General features: G+C 39.1%; 1 protein-coding gene across 1 annotated transcript in view; it reads left to right on the top strand.

The window, feature by feature from the left end:
- Window positions 1-23129, top strand: part of TMEM2 (transmembrane protein 2) — an 81610-nt gene extending 58481 nt beyond the window's left edge. Inside the window, exons 18-24 of the mRNA XM_005683745.3 lie at window positions 1200-1408; window positions 5452-5634; window positions 7910-8129; window positions 11493-11591; window positions 14593-14747; window positions 18527-18630; window positions 18966-23129. Of these exons, the coding sequence (XP_005683802.1) occupies window positions 1200-1408; window positions 5452-5634; window positions 7910-8129; window positions 11493-11591; window positions 14593-14747; window positions 18527-18630; window positions 18966-19162 (1167 nt within the window). The 3' untranslated portion in view covers window positions 19163-23129. The remainder of the gene's footprint in view (window positions 1-1199; window positions 1409-5451; window positions 5635-7909; window positions 8130-11492; window positions 11592-14592; window positions 14748-18526; window positions 18631-18965) is intronic.

Below are 26169 nucleotides of genomic sequence, written 5' to 3'. Positions count from 1 at the left end.
TCCTTGGATTTGTGAAAAGGCAGGTTATAGATAGGTGTTTGGGGTGGGGTGTGTATTTTATTATATTTTATATATAACTTTTATATAACCTATTATTGGGTTGGCCAAAAAGTTCATTTGTGTTTTTCTGTTGCCATGTAATGAAAAAATCCTGAAAGAACTTTTTGGTCAACCCAATGTAATGAAGTACAGGTCACATATAAACATTTTAATAAACAATAAGTAAATATAATATATTAAACATATATATTTAAATGAAGACAATCAGTCTCAAACTATATATTTCCTATCTGTATTTTAATCTTTACATGGTGTCAGTATAGAAGAGTTATATCAAAATAGTCAAACACAAATGAAAGTTAAGACTTCCTGGCTCAAAGAATTTATAATTAAGAAATCACTATGGACAAAACTGTGTAATAGAGAAACAGAAAACAGAGAAGTCGTGTGGATTACGTGCAGCATTCTGCAGACGCTTCGATACTTCTGGGGAATTCTGTTACAGATGCTGTTTTGTTTTAGGAAATTGTTCTGAGGTTTGTTCCTTGGAGGATGCATTTGGGGAAGATTTTGTTTTGGTGTAGCATGGGGCCCAAATGCTACTGGAATAAACTCAGGGCTTTCAAATTTGCCTCAGTTTAATATGTTTTTCCAGTTTTTGCAGAACACTTTATAACTTTTTTGTTTTTAATGGGTGAAAAATGACTTCTTGGGCTGATGCAGGTCATGGAAAATCGAAAGCCAAAGCTCTAAGATATTTTAAATTTCCACCTCTTATTTCAGAGGAAAGCCTTTCAGATTTAACTAGAGGGTATCAGTTTTCACATTAATTTACTAATTTTTTATATGTGTGTACTTCAGAGGGATTTTTTTGTATGTGTGTACTTGAGGGATTTCTTTGACAAGCTATGTAAGCCACAGAGGTTTTATATTCTGATGAATAAGCTGGCCTGTTGTGGAAGAGATGATGAAGATCTTGGCTAGCAGAGCACATGGTCTGTTTTTACCATTTCAGCTTAAGTAGGCTTCATTGTAAGTGGAGCTTAGGATGAAGTTGGCTACTACTCATTTTTGTCTGGCACAGATCATAGAATCTCTCTTTTGAAAGTAGAGACACTTGACTTTTGCTGGAAATGTTTTTTCTTTTAGCTATTTAAATTTTCATTCTCTTTTCTTTAATTCTTAATTATTTTTTGAAGGTCTATGTGCAGACATGGAGCACTCCGAATCTGACTATGACCATCACACGAGATGAGTATCCAGACTATCCTATGGTGCTCCGAGGAATTAACCAGAAGGCAGCTTTCTCACAGTACCAGCCTGTGATCATGCTGGAGAAGGGCTACACCATCCACTGGAATGGGCCAGCACCCAAGATTGCTTTTCTATACCTCATAAACTTCAACAAGTATGTTTCTGTTACTGTTATTTCAAATAGTTGAGCAAGTAGTAATGTAGTGGAGACAAATAACAACCTATCTCCTTTGTAGCAAGTAAAGAATGCCGGCTTTACGTACTTTGTTCCTGCTGTGGAAAGGCTATATGTTATATTGATGGAATTAAGGGATAATAGAGGTTAAATCCTCTCCTTTTAAAAGCATGTGTTTTTCTCTATGGCCAAGGTATTGCAGAAAGCCATTTAGCAGTAGGATTCTTTTTTGTTTTTTTTAGCTCTGCCATGTGGCTTGTATGTGGAAGTGTGAGATCTTAGTTCCCCGGCCAGGGACCAAACCTGGGCCCTCAGCAGTGAAAGCACCAGTCTTCACCACTGGCCTGGCAGAGAATTCCCCAACAGTAGATTTTAATACTGTATGCTGAATACTTTAATTCTCCAGAGCTGGGATAGGAAGACATTTTAATCTGGTGTTCCAGCTGAGCACTTGGTTACCTAGAAAGTAAAAAGGTTTTTGAGGCCAAGTTTAGACTTGACAGAAGAGAGTGGTATGATTGATTATTCATGTCATCAGTGGGCATGGAGTGGAAAATTGTGGCCTGAATGCCAAATATTTTGCACCGCTGCCTGTATGTGAAAGCATCTTTCTATTCCCTCTTGACTTCTCAATTGTCTGCTCTCATGGTATTACTTTTAATCAAAACCTCTTTATTTACTTAATTAATTTATTATTTAATTTATTTAAATGTTTACTGTGTGCCAGTTGATGTAAGGATGACCGAGAGAAATATTTGTCCTTTAGGAGCTCACAGTATACAGGTAGAACAAAATTTAAGTAAATAAGCCAGTACTACTTTTTTAATGGACAAAGGATAAGAGCAATTATCCTGCATAAGGGAGTTGGGCCAGGCTACACTGAGGAAGTGACAGTAAGTGATCATTTTGTTACAAAAGCAGCAGAGTTGGTAAAGGGCTAGTTCTGCTCGAAGACTGAGACTGATGTATTGATTGCCATGGTGAGCCTAGGTTAGGGAAGTGACAGAGGAGAGACTAGAAACCAGAACTGGGACTATCTAGATATGTGTGGTGGTTAAACCATGGGACTCCATGAAACTGCTCAGATATGTCCCTGCAAAATTGAAATGGTTTGTTCACCTGATTGGTCATAAACCTTGACTTGTCAGAACTCTCTTAAAGTACTAACTGAAATGAACAGAAATGGACATAGATCATATTTGCCTCTAAGTAGGCTGGGGAAACAGTAGAAACTGTGTCAGACTTTATTTTTTTGGGCTCCAAAATCACTGCAGATGGTGACTGCAGCCATGAAATTAAAAGACACTTACTCCTTGGAAGAAAAGTTATGAACAACCTAGATAGCATATTCAAAAGCAGAGACATTACTTTGCCGACTAAGGTCCGTCTAGTCAAGGCTATGGTTTTTCCAGTGGTCATGTATGGATGTGAGAGTTGGACTGTGAAGAAGGCTGAGTGCCGAAGAATTGATGCTTTTGAACTGTGGTGTTGGAGAAGACTCTTGAGAGTCCCTTGGACTGCAAGGAGATCCAACCAGTCCATTCTGAAGGAGATCAACCCTGGGATTTCTTTGGAAGGAATGATGCTAAAGCTGAAACTCCAGTACTTTGGCCACCTCATGCGAAGAGCTGACTCATTGGAAAAGACTCATGCTGGGAGGGATTGGGGGCAGGAGGAGAAGGGGACGACAGAGGATGAGATGGCTGGATGGCATCATGGACTTGATGGACATAAGTCTGAGTGAACTCCAGGAGATGGTGATGAACAGGGAGGCCTGGCGTGCTGCGGTTCATGGGGTCGCAAAGTCGGACACGGCTGAGCGACTGAACTGAACTGAGGCCACTTTTAAGAATGGCTGAACATATGGTAGATGCTCTTATTCTGAGATGTTAGGTCTCTGGCATATGCTCTAAACTGAACTATTACTGTTTTCCTGTAACACTTTTTGCTGCCAAAGAACTGCACCTTCACTTACTGAGTCAACCAAGTCAAAAAAAGAAAACAAACTCAGGACTCATCTTTGGCTCTTTCTATTCTCTCATTTCTCCATCCTATTAGTGGCCAAGCCCGGTTGGTCCTGTCTCCTTAATATTGTTCAAATCCCTTCACTCTTGCCACCCTCACTGCTTGTGACTAAGTCATTATCATCTCACCTAGATCCCTGCAGCAGCCTCCTACTCGGTCTCCCCGCCTCCCCCCACTTCCAATCCTTGGCCCACATTGTGGCCAGGGTGTAGTTCTTTTTAAAAGCCAGTCTGATCATATGACTCCCATCTGTGAGCTACCTAGAAGTCAATGAAAGAACAAATGATTGTCAGAGAGGGTGGCGGAGACATGCCAAAGAGTGATCAGCAGTCCAAAAAGTTATAGCTGGCAGGTTGTGAACCTGAGGGTGAGATATTACAGTCAAAAGGTAAATGGTTCTGTACATACCAAACATAATTTTTTGAATAAATACTGAGCAAGTAAAAAACATTTTAAAGTGAAAAAAGGGCTGAGCCAGAAGTTTCAAAACTCTGTATGGGCTTGAAATTCAGTCAGAGTTTCCTTGTTTAATCATCTAAAAGTTTGTAAAAATTATATCATGGGCAGAGGCAGGAGGAGATGTAAGTTTTTTTTCTCATGTTTAAGATAATTATAGAGAGATCATGGATTTTGTGGCACTTTTGAAAATAACAGTTTAAAAGTTATAAATCTATACTTATTGCACAAACTAAGAAAATGCAGAAAAACATAAAGAAAACTGCAAAAGCCTATAATTCTTCTAATCAAAGTAAGGCATTATAAATGTGTATAGGGTTCTCGTCTCTTTCCACCCTCAAAGGTTCTCTGAGTATATCTTATACCAAAATGTATTTAACTATTCCATTCCCCCATGAACATTTAGACTGTTTTTCTCCTGTCCCTCCTCCCCTTTTGCTATTACAAATAATACCAGATAGAACATTTTTCTTATTTATTTTTAGTCTGTGCTTCTAATTCTTTAGTGGGATTACTGAATGAAATTTGTGTGAACAGTTTTAAACCCTCATTACATATTGTGTTAAAATTCTTTAGAATGATTAAAAAGTTCTGGAAATGAATAGTGGTGATGGTTGTACAACCTTGTGAATGTACGTAATGCCACTAAACTGTAAAGTTAAAAATGTCAAACATGGCAAATTTTGTATTTTACCACAATTTAAAGAACATCAGAAAAAAGCAAATGATAAAAAAAGGAGAAATATTTTTAATGGTTTTTTGAAGAGTATTAATTTTATATCCAAGAACATTAGGTAAGAAAGAACACTATTGCAATTTGGTAATATTATCAAAGACTTTAAAAATGCATATACCTTTATCTCTAGCAATTCTAGGGCTTCCCTGGCGGCTCAGTGGGAAAGAATCTGCCTGCTGAGCAGGAAATGTGGGTTTGATCCCTGGGTTGGGAAGATCCTCTGGAGAAGGAAATGGCAACCCACTCCAGTATTCTTGCCTGCAAAATCCCACGGACAGAGGAGCCTGGTGGGTTACGGATACAACTTAGTGACTGAACAACAATAACAGCAACTGGCAGTTTTGCCACTAGGAATTTTTCCTGGGGTTATTATAAAAGATGCAAATATATTTATGAATAAAAAAATCCTTTGGGAAACTCTTGGCAGTGTACATTTCTACAATCAGGCTATTAGTGTTTATTCCATCTTAGTGTACCCATTCCCAGCCATCTCATTTAATTTTATTATCTGCTTACAGTATCTGAGTACGTTTTATCCAACGTCTATTCACATTCTCTGAAATCTTGTTGCAAACAAGATTTTTCTAAGCCATATCATTGTAAATACATGATGAGAGAAATCTGGGTAACATGGAAAGGTGGATAACTTATGTGTGTTAGGGTTCAGGACTTTCATTGTTAGTGGCTCCATACACAGTAGAAATTTAGGAAGGAGAATATCATGGCTAAAATTGACATATGCTGTAATACTCAGAAGATATTGGCTCAAATGTGGACTTGTGTTTTTTTTGTCTCTCCTTTATAGGAATGACTGGATTCGAGTTGGTCTCTGCTATCCATCAAACACAAGTTTTCAGGTTACCTTTGGCTTTTTACAGCGGCATAATGGCTCGTTATCCAAAATGGAAGAGTATGAGCCTGTGCATTCGCTGGAGGAACTGCAGAAGAAGCAGTCTGAGAGGAAATTCTATTTTGACTCCAGCACGGGGTAATTCAGGGCAACCAGTGAACGAAAATTTTTGCTTTTCTTTAATGGTGAAATTACTAGTTCTTCAGTGTAACTAAGAATAGGCTGTGATGTGATGGCTAGTTAGAAAAGCAGCTGATGTGGGTAATTCTCTGCTCATCACCATTAGAGGTTTAAGGAGAACTAGAATGACTCATAATTACAGTTGGCAATAGGAATCGAGTGAGATGTTTGCCGTATACCTATTAAGGCAATTTAGAGAGAGAAATTATTCTTGTCAATAAAGAACCAGTAGGCCCAGTTGAAAATTAAAATAATGTTTTCCATAACAACTCTGAAGATGATTATTTCCATATGATATAGTTCATATTTTAGCAAAAGCTCATTTTTCTCTTCCTTTAAGACTATCTCTCAAGTTGACCTTGGGTTAAAAAAAAACAAAAAACCACTGTGTAACCATGGCATATTTGCTTTCAACTTTCTCTAGGCTGCATCTTTCCACTTTTTAATTCTAATCCTGTTCACCTGGGGTCCTGTTGGCTTTGTCTGCTTTTATCCAGTTACAGTCTCTCAGCCTTTGGGTTATGGTAGGCTTGATCTCCTGTACTCTTCCAGAAAGTAGCATGCTCCTCCAATATCCATTCCTTAAGCTGACATTTCTACTCCACACCATTGTCTAGATACTATAAAGATACTCATGTAAATAAGATGCATTTCTTCTGCAAACTCACTGTCCACTGAAGGATATGGGCATGTAAAGCAAGTAATTGGAGGGTGAAAGGTTTAAATGCTGTAAGTCCTATAGTGTGCCTTTTGAGATAATCCGCAAGTTCAGCCTTGGGTGGTCAGTGACAACCCACGAGGGTGACACTGGGGCTAACTCTTGAGGAGTGAGTAGGAGATGAGTAAGTGTTCCAAGAACAGTATGGATAAATGCATGGAGGCATGAAAAACATGGCATGGCATGTTTGGGGAAAGAAAATTTTGGATTTAAGAGAAGGGTGGCCGGACTGACTGTGGGGAAATGAGGTTGGAGTTCACTCAATTGCCTTGTTAACCTTTGGGTAAGAAGCAACTCATTTGCCCCCCAGGGCTGGTGCAGCAGCCCGCATGATTAGCTTAAATCCTTTCGTATCACTTTCTCTTATGTTTAACTTCTAATTTTAAAACCTATTTGGACTTTTAAAACCTTTTAAAACCTAGTTGGACTTTTATTCCATAGATGACAGAACAGCCACATTCCCAGTTGATTTTCTGCAAAAATAAATGTACGGCCCAAATTTGTAAGGACATTCTGGTGATCACAAATTAATGATTAATATGTACAATGATAAGGAAATATTGCTTCATCTGGGTATTTCTAGAACCTTTCAGCCTTAGAGGTTCAAATTTTTTAATTCTGTTCATTTTGATGATTTTAATTATATACCAAAAGGCACATGCCTAATTAGATCCCTGTCATTCCTTATGTATATGTTAAAATTACTAGATGTTGGAACAGTGGCTGATTTTCACCTCATAGTCTCAACTTTGTATTGTTTGTTGACTTCATTTTAAAATGTGAACTTGTGAACTCCAGTAATCAATCACAGTTGATCAAGTCATTTTTAGAGTCTTGACTTCTTTTGGTTTAGAAGGCCTAGGTTTGCTGACAAGACATTGGGCTGCTGCCTAGAAGTTGCTTTTCCATTCATTTTGGAGGAGAATTCAGACTGGGTGGGACTGATCATTTCACTTGATTTTGGCCAAAGTGTAGACAGAAGGACTCCAGGCCCATCTGCTCTTAGTATACATCACAGGAATTGATTTGAGACCATATCTTAGCCTTAAACAAACAAGTCTCAAAGTTGCTGTTTTTATTATTCCAGTTTTGTGCCTTAAAACAAAATAATGTATGAACTAAAAGAAAAAGAAAGAAAGAATAAACCACCCTAATTTACCAAATTCTAAACTCAACATAAGTATTAAGTTTTCCAAGGAATTTTTGAGCCAAGCCAAATTCCATCTTCCCAAATTACCTATTGAGGTTATTCAAACCAGAAATTTACTTTGATACTGTCCATAATGATGGAATCAGATTTTCATGATATTTTCTAAAGTGGTATTGTGTTTGACTTAGAACCCTATGAGGACAGAAAGGAAAGAGAAACAACTTTATTAGTTTTATAAGTTATTTTTCTTTTGAGAAAAAATTATTGGAGGAATATCCCCACTGGCCATGAGTTAATTTGAGGAACTTTTGTAAGTTTTTGAAAGTCAAAATCTAATACCCTTTGGACTGGTCTGTTCTGTGCAGGTTGCTGTTTCTGTATCTTAAAGCCAAAAGCCACAGGGATGGTCACAGTTACTGTTCATCTCAGGGATGCGAAAGAGTCAAGATCCAGGCAGCAACAGACTCAAAAGACATCAGTAACTGCATGGCCAAAGCGTATCCCCAGTATTACAGAAAGCCATCAGCCCTCAAGTCGATGCCATCCATGCTCAAAGGACTCTGTCAAGGCTGTGGAACCCGTCAGGTAAAACAAGGAGTAAAAGTGGGCTTTAGTTCAAGAGAAAAAGTCAAAAGGTTCTGTGTAGTCAGCACATTTTTCCCCCCCCGAAACATCTGTGCTGCCCATTTATTTTATTTTTTAAATTTATTTTTAATTGGAGAGTAATTGTTTTACAATATTGTGTTGGTTTCTGCCATATATCAGTGTGAATCAGCCATAGGTATATACATGTCCCCTTCCTCCTGAACCTTCCTCCCACCTTTCACCCCATCTCACCCCCTGGGTTGTCACAGAGCACCTGATTTGAGCTACCTACATCATATAGCAAATTCCCACTGGCTATCTATTTTACATATGGTAATTTATGTTGCCATCCTACTGTCTATTTGTCCTCCTTCCCCCAGTGTCCACAAATCTGTTTTCTGTGTCTACATCTCCGTTGTTGCTCTGCAGATGGATTCATCAATACCATCTTTCCAGATTCCACATATATGCGTTAATATACAACATTTGTTTTTCTCTTTCTGACTTCATTCTGTATAATAGGCTGTAGGTTCATCTACTTCATTAGAACTGACTCAAATGCATTCCTTTTTATGACTAAAATTCCATTGTATATATGTACCACAGCTTCTTTATCCATTCATGTCGATGGACATCTAGGTTGCTTCCATGTCCTAGTTACAGTAAATAGTGCTGCAATGAACATTGTGGTACATGTGTCTTTTTCAGTTATGGTTTCCTCAGGGTATATGCCCAGTAGTGGAATTGTTGGGTCATGTGGTGGTTTTATTTCTAGTTTTTAAGGAGCCTGCACACTCTTCTCCGCAGTGGCTGTATCAGTTTACATTCTCACCAGCAGTGCAGGCACCAGGCCTTCCTTTGTGGCTCAGATGTTGAAGCATCTGCCTGCAATGTGGGAGACCTTGGTTCGATCCCTGGATTGGGAAGATCCCCTGGAGAAGGGCATGGTAATCCTCTCCAGAATTCTTGCCTGGGAAATCCCCATGGACAGAGAAGCCTGGCGGCCTACAGTCCATGGGGTTGCAGAGAGTCGGACACAGCTGAGTGGCTAAGCACAGCACAACAATGCAAGAGGATTCCCTTTTCTCCACACCCCCAGCATTTGTTTGTAAATTTTTTGATCATGTTTGCTGCCAGTTTATAAATATTGAAAGATTTCTCCTGAATTTTGGCCCACTCTAGAATTTAATGATCATAAGAAGCAAACCAGTCCAAATTTATAATAAAATCAGTCAAAATGTATTTACACATCAGTTTGCCCTGGGTCACTGTGGATTTATTGGTTGTCACCGTTTTTTTCTCAGCTGTGATTCCATTACAATATCACTATTATGTGTACATGTCAGTGACGTGGAAATATCTGTTTTCTTGGCAGTGAGGAATTTATCTTTAGAAAAGGCACTCATGAATATTGTTTCCATTAAGATGAAAAACCATTAATTTGAAGCATATGCTATTATGTTTACCTATAATTAAAAGTACAAACTGACTTTGGCTGGAAGTGAAATGTATATCCAAAGTATGAGCTAAAATCAGGCATGGAAAACCCCATAGGAAGTCACATTGATTCCAGAAGAAAAAGAAGTACAGAATCAATATTGCCCTAATTAATATTTAACCTATATATAAACAAATATGGGTCAAGAGGAATGGTTCTCAACTTGTGGTCCCCAGACCAGCAGCATCAGCGTCACCTGGGAACTCGGGAAAATTCGAACTCTTGGGCCCCACCCAGTTCTACCCAGTCAGAAACTTAAGGAGTGGGGCTTATGGTCTTTGCTTTAACAGACCCTGCAGGTGATTCTGATAAACATTCGCATTTTAGTTTCATGGGCCTGGAGGAGTTTTAAAAAAAAGTTCTTACTGCCACAGAAGTGCATACTGTAATAAGAGGGAGAAAACCTCTACATATTTCTTTTTATTTCTTATTTCTAATTTGTCTTGTTTCTGTCCATTGGTGGCAGTAAGAACAGGGAAAGGAAGGGGGATTTATGCTTCCTGTTGTGATATATGATGATTATTTTTCTGATGACAACTCACTATCACAGTCTTGGTCTCTTATACCCTTGAGCCACCTCTATACTCCGGTTCAACTAAACTAACCAACAGACCAGAAAATAAACCAGGTACAGAAATAAGCTTATATGAATCCTTGCCTGTCCTGTGTAATGTCTTGACTGTTAAAGTGAAATTGTCAGATAATCTTTGTGGAGAAGTAAATTTTCCAGCCTAATTCTCAAGTTGAATTTGTTAAGAAAGTCCTTCATTACTGAGAAGACTTCAAATAATTTATACTTAAGAAATGCTAGAATTTGTAAAGATAATTTAATCATCTGATAAGTAGGAAAATTCACAAGAATTTTTGACTTCAGACCTGAGACTTCAAACAAATGTTCAGCTTCTGGATACTTAACATCATGATTATCTGCTCTTGCTATGATTATTTGTTCTTGTTGGCATTGATTTATAAGAATATACATACATACATACGTATATATATATATTTTTTTTTTATTTTTTTGACCGTACCACATGGCTTGTTGGATCTTAGTTCCCTGACCAGGAATTGAACTCAGTCCGAGGTAGTAAAAGTGCTAAGTCCTAACCACTAGACTACCAGGGAATTCCTCGGTACATATCCTTTCAAGTGTTAAATTGTGTGAAGAGTTGAGTGCTTTTGATTGAGAAGATAGCCTTTAGGGAGGAGGTAGATGGTGGGATTTGGAGGTTGGAAGTGGTTTGAAGTAGAAGGGAAAATGGAAGGGCGTTCTGGGGGAAGGAACAGCATCTGAAAAGGCAAGTGGCAGAAGAGTGGTAAACTGAGGGAAATCCCCTACATGTTGAATGTGGATAGAATATGGGAAATAGAACAGTGGCTCTGTTTGTGGAACATTTTGCAGGTCAGGTAGAGGAATTTAAACAAAATTGGTGATGTACAAGGCCCCTAAAAGTTTTTAAACAGAGTAATCCTTGTCATCTATACTTCTTTCCTCAATCCTGGAGTGACTGAATCACAGTTGAGGATAACTGGTCTGAAAAGAGCCTTCAAAAAGATTTGTGACATTTTTGCATGAAATGTTTACAAAGATTTAGATAAAAGCATATTTATATAGTCATTTAGAGAGCTGATCTTATTAACAAGATTGCAATGACTTGAAACTGGGATTGCTCTAGAAAATGAGGAACATACCATTCTCCTATTAAAGCTTGTATCAAAAAATAAAATTCCAGGTCATGAAATATGTACAGAAAGTTCAGAGAAAAAACCCCAAAAAACCATTCACTGGCTTTGATATAGTTGAGTTTATTTTGAAGGATCTTTTTGGAAGGTTAACATAGATATGGAACTTCTTCCCCATGTAGGCGGTGTTTACAAGTGATCCTCATACAAGCTACCTCCCTGTGCAATTCCGGTCACCCAGTCAAGCAGAGACTCAGCGTGGAGATGTGTCTGTTATTTCTGTGAGTACCATCTGCTGTGTGCACTGCCTCAGCTTCTCACTTTTTCATTCTATCCTGGTAACATAAATTATCTCTGACAACATTCACTTGTTTCTAATCACATTTTTATTGTTGGTAGTGAGCTATACAACAGAGGTATAAATAATCCTAAACATATGTATTTTTAAATAAATGAAATTTATTAAAATTTTTTTCTCAGTTTATTGATTACTTTTAGGCAAATGTTAAAATTATTCAGGTGACCCAGATTCCTTTTCTATAGAAGAAAAGGTATTTTTGGTTTAAAAAATTGTCATTGGTAATTAATATGTAGGAAATTGTTTTTAACCTCAGTTTTTGAAACTTTAAAGAAGCTCCCCAGTTATTTGTTTAAAATATGGAAGGTGAAGGTTTTAAAATCTCTTCAGCCTCTTATTTTGAGATTGCTTGGCTCCCAGTTTTTCAGATGAGGAAGGTGACAATGCAAAGTGTTAGTTGTCTTTAAGTAGGTTAATGAAAGTATAAGTGTTAGCCTGAGTGTCAGTATTGGAATTTGGCCTAAAAGCCAAGTTTGCCAGCAAGGTTAATCAGCTCTAGGAGTGAAAGTGAAAGTCAGTCGTGTCCGACTCTTTGTAACCCCACGGACTATACAGTCCATGGAATTCTCCAGGCCAGAATGCTGGAGTGGGTAGCCTTTCCCTTTTCCAGGGGATCTTCCGAACCCAGGGATCAAACCCAGGTCTCCTGCATTGCAAGCGGATTCTTTACCAGCTGAGCCACCAAGGAAGCCTATCCCTTCTCCAGCAGATCTTTGCAACCCAGGAATCGGGGTCTCCTTCATTTTAGGCGGATTCTTTACCAACTTAGCTATCAGGGAAGCCCGCTGTAGGCATGTGGCCTGTCCAAAACTGAGTTGACCAGAGTGCATCTATATAAAGGGCTCTTTGGGTAGGAGGTACCTAGCCAACTGATACCCAGCCAGGGCCTGGGCTCAGTCTCATGTGGTCTCTTTGGGAGCTGTTTTTTTTTTTTTTTTTTTTTTTTTTAAATTTTTAAAGTGGTGGACAACACATTTACAAATTCACATATATGTGAAGAAACTTAAATCTTTTTTTTTTCTTCCTCTCTCAATCTCTTTTATTTGTGGCCGTCACCATTATCCACTGCCAGAACTTAACTCTGAATTAAGAACTTTTAAATAATTTTGAATTAAAAATACCCCTACTTAAGATGAGGAGGGTGAAATGCAGAGTTATTAATCATCAGGCGTAAAGTTTCAGTTGAATAAAATACATAAACTCTCAAATCTGCTTTACAGCATTTTCCCTGTAATCAGTAATAATATATTGTCCACTTAAAATATTTAAGAGGATGGATTTCATGTTAGTGTTCTTACCGCAATTAGAAAGAAAGGAGGGAAGGAAGGAAAAGAAAGAAAGACCCCTACTTAAATATAACTCCAAGGTTTCTCACGTATATATACCTATTGCTTTATGTTAGCATGTCTTCATTTTGTAGTATATTCATGATGTAGGAAGTTTGTTAGCTCAACATCTCAGTAAAGTCAGCAGTGTGAAGAACCCATCCCAGCTTCCTTGTGTGGAATCTGGTGGATGTCAGTTGCAAAGAGATGCAACTGGGTGCTGAGTCTCTGCTCCAGTAGCTTACTAGGTAATTAAACAAGATACTGTATTGCCCAGACAATCTCAGGTAGGGTATTCCTTGGGGTCTGCAGACATTGTTTGACTCCATTGCTGGAGTCACTGCGTGCCTGGGACCGTAAAGAGGTCACAGAGGACTGTGTTTTGTCATGTTTACCTCCAACACTTTCCACGTGTATTACCTGAAAAGTCTTTGCTGGATGTGGCCTTACTTTAGTTTTTATGGAAAATTCTGTGTTTCTTTTAAACAGCAGGTTTTCAAGGGGGCAGTTTGAGTGTGTTAAAGATCATGATTTTTTTTTTTTTAATCAAATGTGTCTCAGTTCTAAGTATTCAGGTTTAAAAAAATGAGTCACTTTCAATCTTTCTAAATATAGAATGGCACTATATATTAAGCACTTCTAGAATTATTCTCTGGACTAGAGCAGTTTAAATACAGGCAAAAAGCCATTTTGAATTCCTGTGAGATCATTAGTGATTAGAAATAAAATTTAAGTATAACTTCTCCAAGTGAGGACAGGTATAATGAAGAGAGCATCTCTCATTTGTTAACTTTTAAGATAGTTTATAATTTTACACGTTTTAAAGAGAAACAGTGCCTATGGCTTAGTGGTAAATCATTTTTTCAGTCAAGATTTTTTTTCCTTTTTTGGTTGAGGAATTTATGAGATTTGGGTATATCTGGAATTCCTTTTTCTTGAAAATGTCTCGAGCCATTAATTTAAAGAGAACGACCGGAACTTTCAGTTCACAGTAATTGTTTGAACAAGATATCACTACTCGTGGCTTAAATTCTGGTAAAATTTCCTGTTTTCCATTTTGATTTTAAGGGAGACCTATATATGGAACAAAGCAGATGAAACTGTCTGCCTCCTCTGATGTTTCAAACCTAAGCTCTGACGGGGCAGGAGTTTATGTGGGTTAAGGAAGTCTCTCTCTCTACTTACCTACCTATGTGACTAGATACCTATTGTATACAGTTTATACAATGTTTTTTTCCTGAACGATGTGACAACATCTGAGCTTCAGTATAGAGGCCGTTACCTGATCACTGAGTTGGAAACTGACCCCAGTGTGAGAGTATGTATGTAGGAATGAAACCCCTGAACCTGCAGAGTCACCCTGCTCAGCTGAGTGTAGGCTGCCATGCCTTGCTTAGAGCAATCAGTAAAGACCAGTCAAGGTAAAAGCCTGTGAAAACACGGACTCAGTTTCAAATGTTGGCAGAGGAAGAGTGATGGAACATGCAGTTTGAATCTTGGGATTATTGTTTTTGATTCATGGGTTTAGAAGACAGAGGGAAAGGGGCTGGAAAGATACTCAAATGGTAATGACAGCAGAGGACGATCTTGTATTCTCAGATCAACGGCACCGACTTTCCCTTCCGAAGTGTGGGCGTCCTCCTCCTGATTGTGGATGCCTGCAGTGTTCCCTTCCGGTTGACAGAAAAAAAGGTTTTCTCTTTCACTGATGTCAGTCGCATGGAAGAATACTTAAAAACAGGCATCCCTCCAAGGTAGGTGAAGCTTGCCCTCTATAAAGGATAAAGTACCTTAAAGATGACACCTGGCTAACTCTGAGTTTTGGCTTCTCTACTTATCTTTTTTACTCTGGGTATTTAGGATTCTTGAAGGATGGACACTCATTCCTTTTCCAGTTTCAGGTTGATGCCTGTGTGATCTAAGTTGCTTATCATTGATAAGTGAGGACTTGGATGTTAGAAGAGTTTGCAAATGATGGGAAGGTTCTTGGAAGGAGAAAAGCTCAACATTTTGGATCGTTCCTATCCCACTTCTTAGTATTAAGCTGATCTACATTGTACCCAACTCTCTCAGAAGGCTCATTATCATTTTAAAACAATTTTATTGAGTTTTTCCTTTGTAACAGTGTATCCTGCTGATGAACCCTTGGACAGCATTGTGCTATGACTCTGGTGTAGGAAGTTGCCACCTGGGTCACTTGGAATTGACTGGAAAGGACTAAATTGATTTTTTAAGTGGATGAGTGTGTGATCTCTTTTTTAAGAGCCCTAGCATGATTCATTTTTCTTTGTTATTATCTGAACAAAGGTGCACCATGCTGTATTTGTGTTGGGCAGACCCTGACTGGAGGCAAGAAGATAAATTCAGTCCCCTTCCTGCCCCCTTTGCTTTCCTGTGGGCATTGATTTTACACACAGGCTTTCATTTAATGAAGCCCCAAAGGGAGGAACATAGGCTTCCCAGGGAGCAAAGTCCTATGTAGCTTTTGAATCATCATCAACTGATCTGGTCACTTACGCTCCTTAAACTTTAAAGAACCAGATCTCAACAAGTCCGTAAAGTCATGATAGTCTTTGAGTATAACATTCTTTGTGTGCATAATAGCTCTGTCTTCTGGTTTAATACATTTCTAGGTATTTACTTTGCAAGGCCTCAATTTTCTTTATGTATCTAAAGATTTTTTTCCTAATGTTGGAAAATAAACACAGTCAGTCACTTCACCTAAAACAATCTGGAACATAAAGCTCACCACAGATGTTTAGAGCAACACAGTAGTCATGCAAGGCACCCAATATATTAAGAAAAGAAATGCTTTATTAAAGGAGATATGATAAGAGTAAAAGGAAAGGCTCTCCCTGCTTCTGGATGGAAAAGTTAATTCTGTAAAGTTGTCAGTTCAGTTCAGTCCCTTAGTCATGTCCGGCTCTTTGCGACCCCATGAATTGCAGCACCCCAGGCCTCCCTGTCCATCACCAACTCCCAGATTTCACTCAAACTCAACGTCCATCAAGTTGGTGATGCTATCCAGCCATCTCATCCTGTCATCCCCTTCTCCTCCTACCCCCAATCCCTCCCAGCATCAGGGTCTTTTCCAATGAGTCAGCTCGTCACATGAGGTGGCCAAAGTACTGGAGTTTCAGTTTTAGCATCATTCCTTCCAAAGAACACCCAGGACCAATCTCCTTCAGAATGGACTGGTTGGATCTCCTTGCAGTCCAAGGGACTCTCAACAGTCTTTTCCAACACCACAGTTCAAAAGCATCAATTCTTCAGCACCCAGCTTTCTTCACAGTCCGACTCTCACATCCATACATGACCACTGGAAAAACCATAGCCTTGACTAGACAGACCTTTGTTGGCAAAGTAATGTCTCTGCTTTTTAATACGCTATCAAGGTTGGTCATAACTTTCCTTCCAAGGAGTAAGTGTTTTAATTTCATGGCTGCTCATTGGGAAAAGACTCTGATGCTGGGAGGGATTGGGGGCAGGAGAAGAAGGGGACGATCGAGGATGAGATGGCTGGCTGGCATCTCTGACTCGATGGACGCAAGTCTGGGTAAACTCCGGGAGTTGGTGATAGACAGGGAGGCCTGGCTTGCTGTGATTCATGGGGTCCCAAAGAGTCGGACACGACTGAGCAACTGAACTGAACTGAACTGAACTGAATCACCATCTGCAGTGATTTTGGAGCCCAAAAAATAAAGTCTGACACTGTTTCCACTGTTTGCCCATCTATTTCCCATGAAGTGATAGGACCAGATGCCATGATCTTCGTTTTCTGAATGTTGAGCTTTAAGCCAACTTTTTCACTCTCCTCTTTCACTTTCATCAAAAGGCTTTTTAGTTCCTCTTCACTTTCTACCATAAGGGTGGTGTCATCTGCATATTTGAGGTTATTGATATTTCTCCCGGCAATCTTGATTCCAGCCTGTGCTTCTTCTAGCCCCTTGTTTCTCATAATGTACTCTGCATATAAGTTAAATAAGCAGGGTGACAATATACAGCCTTGATGTACTCCTTTTCCTATTTTGAACCAGTCTGTTATTCCATGTCCAGTTCTAACTGTTGCTTCCTATTCTGCATACAGATTTCTCAAGAGGCAGGTCAGGTGGTCTGGTATTCCCATCTCTCTCCGAATTTTCCACAGTTGATTGTGATCCACACAGTCAAAGGCTTTGGCATAGTCATGTTACTCTATCTAAATTAAAATTTAAATCTAATACATTTCCGTTAGTGTACCAGTAGGTTACTTTTCTATTGTATTTGACAGTTGATGATGAAGTTCATCTGGAAAAATAAATAAGGGAGTCATAAAACTTTTTAAAACTAATTACAATAATACAAGGGGCTTATTTTATCAGATATTAAAACAAACCATAAAGTGAAAGTCTCTCAGTCATGTCCAACTCTTTGTGACCCCATGGACTATACAGTCCATGGAATTCTCCAGGCCAGAATACTGGAGGGGGTAGCTGTTCCCTTCTCCAGGGGATCTTCCCAACCCAGGGATCAAACCCAGGTCTCCCACATTGCAGGTGGATTCTTTACCATCTGAGCCACCAGGGAAGCCCAAACCATAAAGCCATAGTAATTATGTGTAGTAGTGGCAAAGGAGAGAGAGATCAGAAGAGAAAATCCACAAACAGATATGATTGTATGTGGTGATATACTCATAATAAAAGTAGCACTTTAAACCAAGCCATGGGAAATATTTTCTTTCTTTTTTTTTTAAGGATTGGCGTTTATCCATTTACTTGGTAAATAGATAGTAGAACATAAGTAGATGTATAGAACGTATGAAACAAACAAAACGAACCTCTTCTGTTAAAATAGTTTGCTCCATGAAGGAGCTGTGTCCCAAGACATCCACTAGGTCAACTGATGTATATGACTTTCAGTTCAGTTCAGTTCAGTTCAGTCGCTCAGTTGTGTCTGACTCTTTGCAACCCCATGAATCGCAGCACGCCAGGCCTCCCTGTCCATCACCAACACCCAGAGTTCACACAAACTTATGTGTATCGAGTCGGTGATGCCATCTAGCCATCTCATCCTCTGTCATCCCCTTCTCCTCCTGCCCCCAATCCCTCCCAGCATCAGAGTCTTTTCCAATGAGTCAACTCTTCGCATGAGGTGGCCAAAGTATTGGAGTTTCAGCCTCAGCATCAGTCCTTCCAATGAACACCCAGGACTGATTTCCTTTAGGATGGACTGGTTGGATCTCCTTGCAGTCCAAGGGACTCTCAAGAGTCTTCTCCAACACCACAGTTCAAAAGCATCAATTCTTCGGCACTCAGCTTTCTTCACAGTCCGACTCTCACTAGTTTTCCCTATATTTAGAGACCTCCTTGTAATAGAAACATTAAGTTCCAGGTGTGGAATTGAAGTAGACCCTTGTAACAGCAAGGATGAAAAGGCACGTGGAATGCTTTTTGTTTTTGAGTTCTGCTTTTATCTGGTATTTACTTCAGAAAGGTACTCAGTAAATACATGTTGAATTATTGAAACTTACTCTGATTTTCTAACTTTTTTACAGGTCAGTTGTCCTGTTGAGCACAAGGGGACAGATAAAGCAGTTGAATATTTCGGATTCATTAGTACCTCTGGGATTAGCCAAGCCAGCCAATCTTTATAACAAAGGTTTGTATCTGTATTTTTCCATAAAGTTTTTAGGAGAGCAGCAACATATGCATTTTTATGGTAGAGTGTAGCTACCAGCCTGCTTTCATGAGCTTGTTAGGCTGGGGTGGGTATTATGAAGATAATTTCTAAATCAGGAGACAGTGTTAGAGGAAGTGTGTTGGGATGTAGTTTGTTATTTGGGGCAGGAGGTGGGTGCTAAGAGTTCATTCTCTGACGTAAGGAAGTATAGTTTTTTTGTTGTTTTTGTTTCGCTCACCTCCACCTCACCTTTCACATTATCTTGCCTGAAACTAGTAGAGATACAAATTGAACTTTTTTTTTTTTTTTTTTAGGAAGTACCATATTTTTGGGATTCAATGGAAACTTTAAACCATCATGGACTAAGCTGTATACCAGCCCTGCTAGACAGGGCCTCGGGCTGCTTGAACAATTCATACCTTTGCAGCTGGACGAATATGGTTGTCACAGAGCTGACACTATCCGCCGAAGAGACCTGGAGCTGTTGAAGCAAACTTCAAAGGCACATTAGAGACTTAACTGTAACTTAAGTGCTGGGGGATAAAATGTGAACTAACTTATTTAATTTATGGCATTTTAAAATGACACTGTTAACCCAACGGAAGCATTTTCCTGTTTGAGGCAGAAAGGGGAGAAAAGTAAGAGTTTAAAGAGATTGCTTGAATACCAGCTTATGCACCTTCTAGTTGTACAAAGTGGTAAAGAATTTATTTGTATTTGTTAGGCTGGTATATTTCAGAGATCAGTTCTCTTATCCCTCACGTCCCACTCCTGTGTTTTGTAGTGACCGTAAACAGTGCTTTACCTTTTGTACAAAATGGGATGTTGTGAGGGAAGGGGAGCTTCTGAGAGTCAGCCTGAGGAGAGTCAGTCCTTGAGAGGACCAGCTCTTGTAGCACCTTGGATACTTGAAGTCTGATGTTCACTTGTGTCGTTGACTTTGCGTCAGCAGTTGACCTGGGTGGCTGGCATGTCCAGGAATGCCTTGGGCCCTGATTCCAGGCAGCCTTTGAGGATTTTGTATGATACTGAATGATGGAGTTTTAAGTGGCAACTCAGGCCCAGCTCATGCCCTTTTTTGCTTGGACATGTGCTATTTTTATTCATTTGTATATTGATTCCTTCTAAGGATTCAACTTTCAAACAGCAAGTATTATTGGGGGAAAAAAAAGGGCTTTTATGGGTTCGACATCCCTTTAATCTGTGACCATTGGGCAAAAATTGGACCCGCACCTTGGTCTGATGTTGGTGGGACCATTTTTGCAGCTTTAATCCTTAGCCTGTTTGACTGTATATTTGTATTTAAAATGCAAGAGCTGAGCTAAATATTTACATTTTTTAAAAAAAGGAGCAGGCCATTTTCCTGAACTATTAACTTGTGTCATTTCAGCTTGCACAGAGGAAGTCTGTTCTTGGAGTTACTCCTGCACCCGTTTTTTAGATTTGTTTTTTGTGTGGATTTTTTTAAAAAAGCTTCTCTGCTCACCAACCTGGCAGGACAATTGCAAAAAACTTAATGATACCCCGAAATATTGTACTCAGGGAGAGGAAAAACAGGAGAACCTTTTAAGGGCCAGAATCAAGGAGAGAATATTCAGAAACAAACCTCTTTTTAGCCTTAGAGGAGTCCATCACTCTTAAGTAAATCGTTAGAGCCCACTGAAAAAAAGGTACTGTAATGCCCTATTTTTCTTCTTACTGGGTGTGTACATCTCCTGCCAGTGAGGACTGCATGTGGCTAAAGGAGATTGATGCCACAGCCAGGATGTCACTACACCAAGAGGAAAGAGGTGTTGAAATGCTTTTATCTTTTCCTAAACCCACAATGTATGAAGTGTAACGTGGGGATGGCCACAGCAAGGGATATGGTCAGGCTGACTTTGGCAATGAGTACAGACAAATTCACTCTTCTCTATCAAGAGCAACAGCTAACAGCCTGTCCTTTTGTGTCCAAAAGAAACTGCAGAGCAGCTCTGTGACTTTATTTCCATTACTTTTCAAAATATGCTACCTCAAAGTGCTACCGATAAACCTTTCTAACTGTAAGTACTCTAGTTAAAAGAGTACGTGTCTTAATCAAAGTTTAGGTTTTGGGGTGTTTTTTTGTATATTGATGAATGAAATCTTACCTATTAAATATGTTATTGGATCATGGTTCCTCAAGGTGATTAAAGTTTGTGTGTGTGTGTGTTTTTATGACAAATATCTTATATGTGTGATTTTTAGAGTTTGGCTCTTTAAAGATTTGAAGAGGATATATAAGTTCTAAAGCACTCAGTTTCTCTGATTTATATGCTAATGGTCAGGGCCCAATTTAAATAAAATAAAAATATGTGTGCATGTATTTTTTCATGTATGTGTGTGACTATCTATCTAGCAAGCAGTCAATTTTTTTTTTTCATTCCATATCCCGTCTGCAAAGAAGCTATGGGCAGAAATAACGAGGAAATTTTCATCCACTAGGTAGATTTTGTAAGACTAAGTAACTGCAGAAGGCTGGTGCAGAGGTTCTTAGCTTTGACTGCACATTGGAGAAAGCTTGGGAGCTTTAAAACCTGTGATGGCCTGGTCTGTTCCCTCCACTCCAGCTGCTGCTTCACATTTAATTGGTGTGGGGTGCAGCCTGGCCATTGGAATTTTTTAAAAGCTCTCTGGGTGATGCTAATAACATGTAGCCAGGGTTAGGTATCACTGTACTAATATAATAGGCCCACTGTTTAACCTCAGTCTATAATTTTTTGTGTGATAAAAACAAAATTATAATTATCTATTTTTATTTGTGATTCCTATATTGCTTATGGAACTCCCAGCCCTAAACAAAACATTTTGCTATTGTCTGAACTTTCAGATAGGTTTTTTTTTTTTTTTTCCAGATAGGTTTTTAGTTCTTAGTTGTTTCAAATTGTTAAATTGGTTATCAAAGCTGATATACACATTTCAGGCTATTGGGAGCTTGCAGTCTGTTTTATTTCTACTGGGAAAATGTGTTCAAAGGTGATTTATAAGTTTATAAGCATTTTCCATCAGGTGAGGCAGTTGGTTGAGTTCCAGAAATGTGGCCGTCCACGAATTGGCCAGCTGATGAGAAACACAGGGCCTTCTCATATATCGACAGACTTGGGTTTTAAGTCTTTCCTGTGAGATTTCTCCCTCTCCACCTGAATCAGCATGTTGTATATTATCTTCAGAGGCTGGAAGAGAGTGCATGTGAGAAGATGAAAGGCAGGCTCATGGTCTTACAGAATAGGACTCCAAAGCAGCCACTAAACTGATGTTTAGACCTGCGAGTGGGGAGAAGGTTTATGACTCCTTTGTTCTCCAGCTCCATCAGAAGAGAACATATCCTTGTACCATTAGATGGAATATTTGGTTTGGAGGAGGGGTAGGCAATGCAGTGATGGATAGAGGCTTGAATGCTTCAGATAACTTAAGTTTTCAATCCTTAAGGGATGAAGTAATGTTTGGATAAGCCCAGTTGAAAGGCATTTCAGTAAGCAGGTATGCACTTAATTTAAGTATGTGTTTTTTTTTTTTTTTTTTTTTTTTTTAAGTTGGTTGTAGTAGGTAAGTGCTTAAATTCCACTGTGACAGTGTTTGTTGATTTCATGATGCGTGGTTGGAGTTTACCCTCCAGAATTCTTGTTTGGCTTTCAGATACTTGTGAAATCAAGTTTAATAACCTGAGAAATTCCCCTAGAAGTGAATACCATGAATGGGAGTAATTGGGTAACAGTTTGGTATATTTATAGTTAGTCTTAACTTAGTAATAATCCAGACTTTTAGAAATATGAATGCACACTCTGGACTGGAGCTCATTTTCAACAAAAGGGAGGGAAAAAAGTTAAGAAAAGGCATCACCAGCCCCTTGCTCACAAATAACAAAATGCTGTTTATTTCTTGCTGGACTCTTGGCATCATTTGTAAGACTGAAAGTTTTACTCACATTTATCTTCGATAAGAGAGAGAAGCTGAAAAACAGGATGCTAGTTAGGCCTAGGTGTTGTAGGGAAGGGCACACAACACTTTGCTTTTATGATAAAATTAAAGAATGACTGATTGAACTATGAAGATTTCTGAATGAGGAACTGTGCCCCACAGGGCATCCAAAAATATCAGCCATAGCAATATCTGAAAATCCAACAAATAGTGGGTCTGAAAACAACTTCATAGATTCATTTAAAATTTTTTTTCTAAGATGAACATTGTAATTAGTCTGGTTATGAAAGTAATAACAGATTTAAGATTCGTCCTCAGAAAAGCTTAGATTTTTTTCATCAAAATTGGTAAGTCAAGAATTGGAAAACTAACCTGTCGAACAAACCTGTCCCCTTGACTGGTTTTGTGCTAATTTTGAGCTAAGAATGGTTTCATATCTTCAAATATAAAACGTTAGAAAAAGTCAAAAGAGTGATATTTTATGATGTGAAATTATGTATAATTTATATTTTGATATCCATTAATAAAGTTTTATTGGAGGACAGTCATGCTCATTTTGTTACATATTGACTATAGCTTGCACTTGGCAATGGCATGTTTGAGTAGTTGCCTGAAGACCATGGCCTGCAAAGCTGAAAATATTTACAGGCATGCTTTGTTTTATTGTGCTTCACTTTATTGCATTTCCTACATATGGGTTGTTAATTGAAGGTGTGTGGCAGTACTGCGTGGGGCAAGTCGATTGGTACCATTTTTCTGTAGCATTTACTCACTTGGGTTTCACATTTTGGTAATTCTTGCAACATTTCTAACTTTTTCTAACAAATTATATTTGTTATGATCTGTGATCAGTGATCTTTGTTGTTACCACTGGAAAAGGATTAAAGCCTTCTCACTGAAGGCTCAGAGGTTGATTAGCATTTTTTTAGCAATAAAGTTTTTAAATTAATAAATGAACATAGTTTTAGACATGGGCTGTTGCCCACTTAATATGCTACAGTATAGTGTAAACTTTTATATCCACTAGTAAAAAAATTTGTGTGACTTGCTTAATGGTGATATTGTTTTATCACAATGATCTGGAACCAGATTGGAAGTGTCTCTGAGGTATGTCTGAACTGTGTTTCTTTACTGAAAGAGTTTGCTGACCCTTGATCTTGGTGTAGAGTATACTGGTGTTCATTGTACTATTCTTGGAATCTTCCTAAGGCTTGAGAATTTTTTAAAACAAAATTAAGGGAAAAATCTTCATCAGAATCACCTGAGGTACTCGATGAACCTGCAAAATCCCAGGCTCCAACTCAGACTGGAGAATTGGCATTTCTGGGAATTGCAGCTGGAAATATAATTGTATAACAAACTTCTCAGGGAACTTCTCTGGCGGTCCAGTGATTGAGACTCTGAGCTTCCAGTGCAAGGGGCACTGGTTCAATCCCTAGTTGAGGAACTGGAACCCCACATGCTGCGCAGCACAGCCAAAAAATTAAATATAATAGTAACAATAAAAACAAACTCCCCAGGTGTTTCTTATGAGCACTAACACTTGAGAACCCCATAACAAGTAGTAGGCCCCTGTTACCGCTGTCTCTCTTTTCCTTTAATAGAGGATACAGCTGAACAATTTTTTCTTTTTTTAAACTCTTAACAGCTTCATCTACACTGTCTTCCCCACAATGTTTGGTGACAAATACAGGGCAGAACTGGTCCACAACACAGTATGTGGTGGTTTCTGGGGCAAAGGTTTGGAGCCTGTGATAAAGTCTCTTCACTGTCTGAAATTCTCAGTTAGAATTATTCCTTTGACTAAAATTACTTCTAGAAAGAAATCCCAGCCACCCTTGAAAGTTCTTTTTATTATTTTAAGGAGTCTAAAGGGAAGTGTACAATAAGCTACAATCAGGCTGCATGACTAACAAACACCTAAGTTTCTTTGCTTTTGGATGGAACTGTATTCATCCTAGTTATCCCACATTTATCAAAGTGTTGATCGGCAATTGCAGGTCTATTTTTTTTTAAAGGTAGAATGAGTTATTTCTTATAAGCAAGTTGCTTTGTACACAAAAGCCTCTTAATACATGAGCTTCATGGAGAGGTTTTGGAGAAGGCTGGATGGATTTGAGGGGTCCTTACCAGGAAGGAGGGTAATATACTCTCTGGGAGGGCATGGAAGTTTTATTTTGTTCCACCTTCTCCCACCAGCTTTCATTGATCATAACACCCAGTTCCTGAGGGAGGAAGGCTTTGGTCAGATAGGTTTCTGATGTGGGAGAATTTAAGATCTTCATGCTTGGGAGACAAGGGGCATCATTAGTTCCAATAGGGGTGAGAGAAGAAGGGAGTTCTGACGGGAAAGACCACGCCAGAACTTGTTGCCTCTTTCAAAATTATGCATGTGAGCAGTCTTCTTCTCAGGAAAATAGCTCAGTGAATAATGGATTCCAGACAGAGTGACATGCCTGATAGGGTTCATTGTTGAAGGTATGGTGGGTGTTTTATCTGATGCCACTAAGGCATTTACCAGCAGTGTTTCTTCAAACTGTTTCTTAATCCTGATCCTCAGCCTTTCGGAGAAGGCAATGGCACCCCACTCCAGTACTCTTGCCTGGAAAATCCCAAGGACAGAGGAGCCTGGTGGGCTTCAGTCCGTGGGGTCACGAAGACATGACTGAGTGACTTCACTTTCACTTTTCACTTTCCCGCATTGGAGAAGGAAATGGCAACCCACTCCAGTGTTCCTTCCTGCCTGGAGAATCCCAGGGCTGGTGGAGCCTGGTGGGCTGCCATCTATGGGGTCGCACAGAGTCAGACACGACTGAAGCGACTTAGCAGCAGCAGCAGCAGCAGCCTTTTCATCTATTAAGTGGAATTACTAATAGTTTTGTAAAATTACAGAGGGGATCAAATAAGAATAGTGAACAAACCCAGGTGTTTTATTTACAAAGAAAATCAGATTTCCAGACGATTTGTTATCCAAAAACTAGGTTTGCCTCTTGTTGGGTATTAAGCTGAAGGACACAACCAAGCTACAGATTGGGAGAAGGAAAATTTATTACAAGTGATGAGTAAGAAGAACACCAGGGGTCTTTCCCAAAGCAGTGTCTCCTGGAACAGCAAAACTGAAGTTTTAAGCTAACGGTACAAGCACAGTCATGAAGGGGCTTGGCTGCAGACAGAATCCAAGCTTTTGTTGACTGAGGTCAGAAAAGGTCAACATTGTTGTCCTGTTTGTTGTTGGTCAGTCACTAAGATGTGTCCGACTCTTGGCAACTCTGAACTGCAAGTCAGGCTTCCCTGACTTCACAATCTCCCAGAATTTGCTCAAACTCACGTCCATTGAGTCAGTGATGCCATGCAACTATCTCATCCTCTGCTGCCACCTTCTTTTGTTTTCAATATTTCCCAGCATCAGGGTCTTTTCCAGGGCTCTTCACATCAGGTGTCCAAAGTATTGAAACTTTAGCTTTAGCATCAGTCCTTCCAGTGAATATTCAAGGTTGACTTCTTTTAGGATTGGCTGGTTTAATCTTCTTGCAGTCCAAGGGACTCTCAAGAGTCTTTTCCAGCACCACTGTTCAAATGCAT

This window comes from Capra hircus, chromosome 8 (genome assembly GCF_001704415.2).
Source record: "Capra hircus breed San Clemente chromosome 8, ASM170441v1, whole genome shotgun sequence".
Classification (NCBI taxonomy): domain Eukaryota; kingdom Metazoa; phylum Chordata; class Mammalia; order Artiodactyla; family Bovidae; genus Capra; species Capra hircus.
The sequence above is the reverse complement of the archived record's forward strand: the minus strand, read 5'-3'. Positions and strand labels throughout refer to the sequence as shown.